This window comes from Octodon degus, unplaced genomic scaffold (assembly GCF_000260255.1).
Source record: "Octodon degus isolate 3935 unplaced genomic scaffold, OctDeg1.0 scaffold00010, whole genome shotgun sequence".
NCBI lineage: Eukaryota > Metazoa > Chordata > Mammalia > Rodentia > Octodontidae > Octodon > Octodon degus.
Window position 1 is genome coordinate 4,854,803 of NW_004524586.1, and position 2,690 is coordinate 4,857,492.

Below are 2,690 nucleotides of genomic sequence, written 5' to 3' on the forward strand. Positions count from 1 at the left end.
AATGTGTTAATTATTGAAACTGTCCTACCAATTTGATTTGAAACTGTCTCATTGCTATTTGTTTCTCAATAAAATTATGGAAAAAAATAAAAATAAAAATAAAAATTGCCATGACCAGGTAAATTAAAAAAAAAAAACAAACCGTATTTGTACTAACATTGCTTAGACAAGATATCACGTCTGCATCTTGTCCTCTGAACAACTACTATGAAGAGAACAGTGTACAATGTACTAATTACTGTACACGTCCTACTAATCTGTTCTGAAACAGTTTCATTGCCATTTTCTTTTTTTCTCATTAAAATGAATAAAATAAAATAAAATAGATGAGCACAGTGACTTATTCCTATAATACCAACTAGAGAAGGATCGGAAGTTCAAGGCCACACTAGACAATTTGGTGAGACCCTGTCTCAAAATAAAAAGACTGGAGTTTGTATACGTCAGTGATAGAGCACTAGCATGTACAAGGCACTGCATTTGAGAAAGGGTAAGGACGGGGGAAAGGGGAGGGGCCGAAAAGGGAAGGAGGAGGGGGGAAGGAAGAGATATAACATAGGAATGAAATGGCCAATAATCATTTGTATACTCAGTATCATTAGGTATAAAGAAAACAAAACCATATTGAGGAGGCCAGAGAGACAGTCCAGTAGAATAAGCACTTCTCTGGCAAGCACAAGGGTCTGAGTTCAATCACAGGTTCCACCAAAAGAAAAAAAATATATGTGTATTGAGGGGACCAGGGAAATAGCTCAGTAGAATAGGTGCTTGCCTGGCAAGGACAAAGTACTGAATTCAATCCCCAGTACCGCAAAAAAAAAAAAAAAAATTGAAATACTACTTCAAAAAAGAAAGAAAAGAAACACTACTTCGCACCCACTAAAATGACTATATAATCAAAAAAGATCACCACACAAATACTGGCAAAGACAAAATTAAGTCCTTTGACAATGCTGGGATTGGGGCTGGGGATATAGCTCAGCAGCATAAGCATCTACCTGGCAAGCACAAGGTCCTGAGTTCAATCCCTGGTACCGGAAAAAAAAAAAAAAAAAATTGTTCAGAATATAAAATGGTATAACCACTTTGGAAAACATTCGGGAACTACTTCAGAAAGTAAGAGTTACCATATGTTCCAGCAATTCCATTCCTAGTTCTATACCCAAGAGAAATGGAAGCATGTTCACAGAGGTCTTCAATAATGCTATACTTTCCACCTTTTCCCCCATGCTGATATTTTGTAACTAAAAGAAAAATCAGCTGAGTATGGTAGCATACCTCTGTACTCCCAGTATCTAGAAGGCTGAGGTAGGAGGCTCAACCATGAGCTTAAGGCCAGCCTGAGCTACAAAGTGAGTTCAAGACCAGTCTAAACTACAGAGAGGGTGGAGGAGGAGGGGAGAGGGGAGAGGGGAGAGAGAAAGAGAAGGCTGGAGGAAGGAAGGAAGGAAGGAAGGAAGGAAGGAAGGAAGGAAGAAAGGGCAGGCAGGCAGCAGGCAGGCAGATCAATCAAAGAGAATCATACCTCCATAATACAATGATTCAATAAAAAAAGTTCCCTGTATAATCATAATTTCAAAGAAAACTAATGACCTCTGCATTTCATTCATGTAGAGCTGAAAATTATTACAGTATGCTATTTAAGCTATTTAACCTCAGTAATAATTTCAGGTTTAGGAAAGGTAGGTAATATTTCTAGAAAATGTTCCCTGTTAATATGAAATTGAAAATGAAACTCCCATTATGAGCAAGGCATGCCAAATGCTATACCTTAACAGCTGCCATACCTTAACACGTTCTCAAGGAACTTCGAGCCACAGGGCAGGGACCTGGAGGATTTCAAATCCTGCACTGAATAACGCAACAGGACAGCAAAGCAATAAAACAAGCCTTCTTCATGCTAACGCGTTAAAAAAATGCATCAGTATTTTCTAAATCTCTTCCAAAAATCTGGAAGAGATTTAGAAAATACTGATGCATTTTTTAATTTTATTTTCCCCAAAATTAACTGTAAAATTATACAACATTCTAGTAATATTATTTGTATAACGTGGGTTGGTACTAAAACTGTTTTTAAAGAATTTAATCTGATGTATCTCAGTGGCAGAGTGCCCACTTACTATACGTGAGCCTGATTTAGGTACCTAGCATTCGGCGAGAGACAGACAGAAAAGAAGGCCAGCCAGCTGGACCTGGTGGTGCATGCCTGTAATCCCAGCACTTGGGAGGCTGAGGCAGGCAGGTCACCACAAGTTCAAGGTTACTATGAAGCCAGCCTGGGCTACATGGTCAGTTCAAGGCAACCCTGGATGTCATATTGAAATCATGTCTCAAAAAAAAGAGGGCCGGTGAGATAGCTCATCAGACTAAGCACCTGCTCAGGCACGCGCAGGGTCAGGGCTTGAGGCTCTGGAGCCACATGCCATGCGCACTACAAGTCCTGAGACCCTATACCAAATACATTAAAAAAGAAGAACAAAAAAATGACCGACAGCCAGGTAGGCAGGAAAAAAAGGAAGGAAGGAAGAAGGAAGGGAAGAAAAGAAGTAAAAGGAAAAAAGAAAAACTAATCATAATGTTTTTAAAACTTCAAAAATAGCTTTGTTAAAGAACATATTCCTCATGCTAAGATACTTAGAAATCAGTAGTTTATGGATTTTTACAACATCTAGTTTATTTTTCTAAAAGTT

General features: G+C 38.6%; 1 protein-coding gene across 1 annotated transcript in view; it reads right to left on the reverse strand.

Moving 5' to 3' along the window:
• Arhgap19 (Rho GTPase activating protein 19) overlaps positions 1–2,690 on the reverse strand; it is a 115,997-nt gene that overhangs the window by 62,110 nt on the left and 51,197 nt on the right. The window contains exon 5 of the mRNA XM_023709034.1: positions 1,128–1,156. Within this exon, the coding sequence (XP_023564802.1) occupies positions 1,128–1,156 (29 nt within the window). The remainder of the gene's footprint in view (positions 1–1,127; positions 1,157–2,690) is intronic.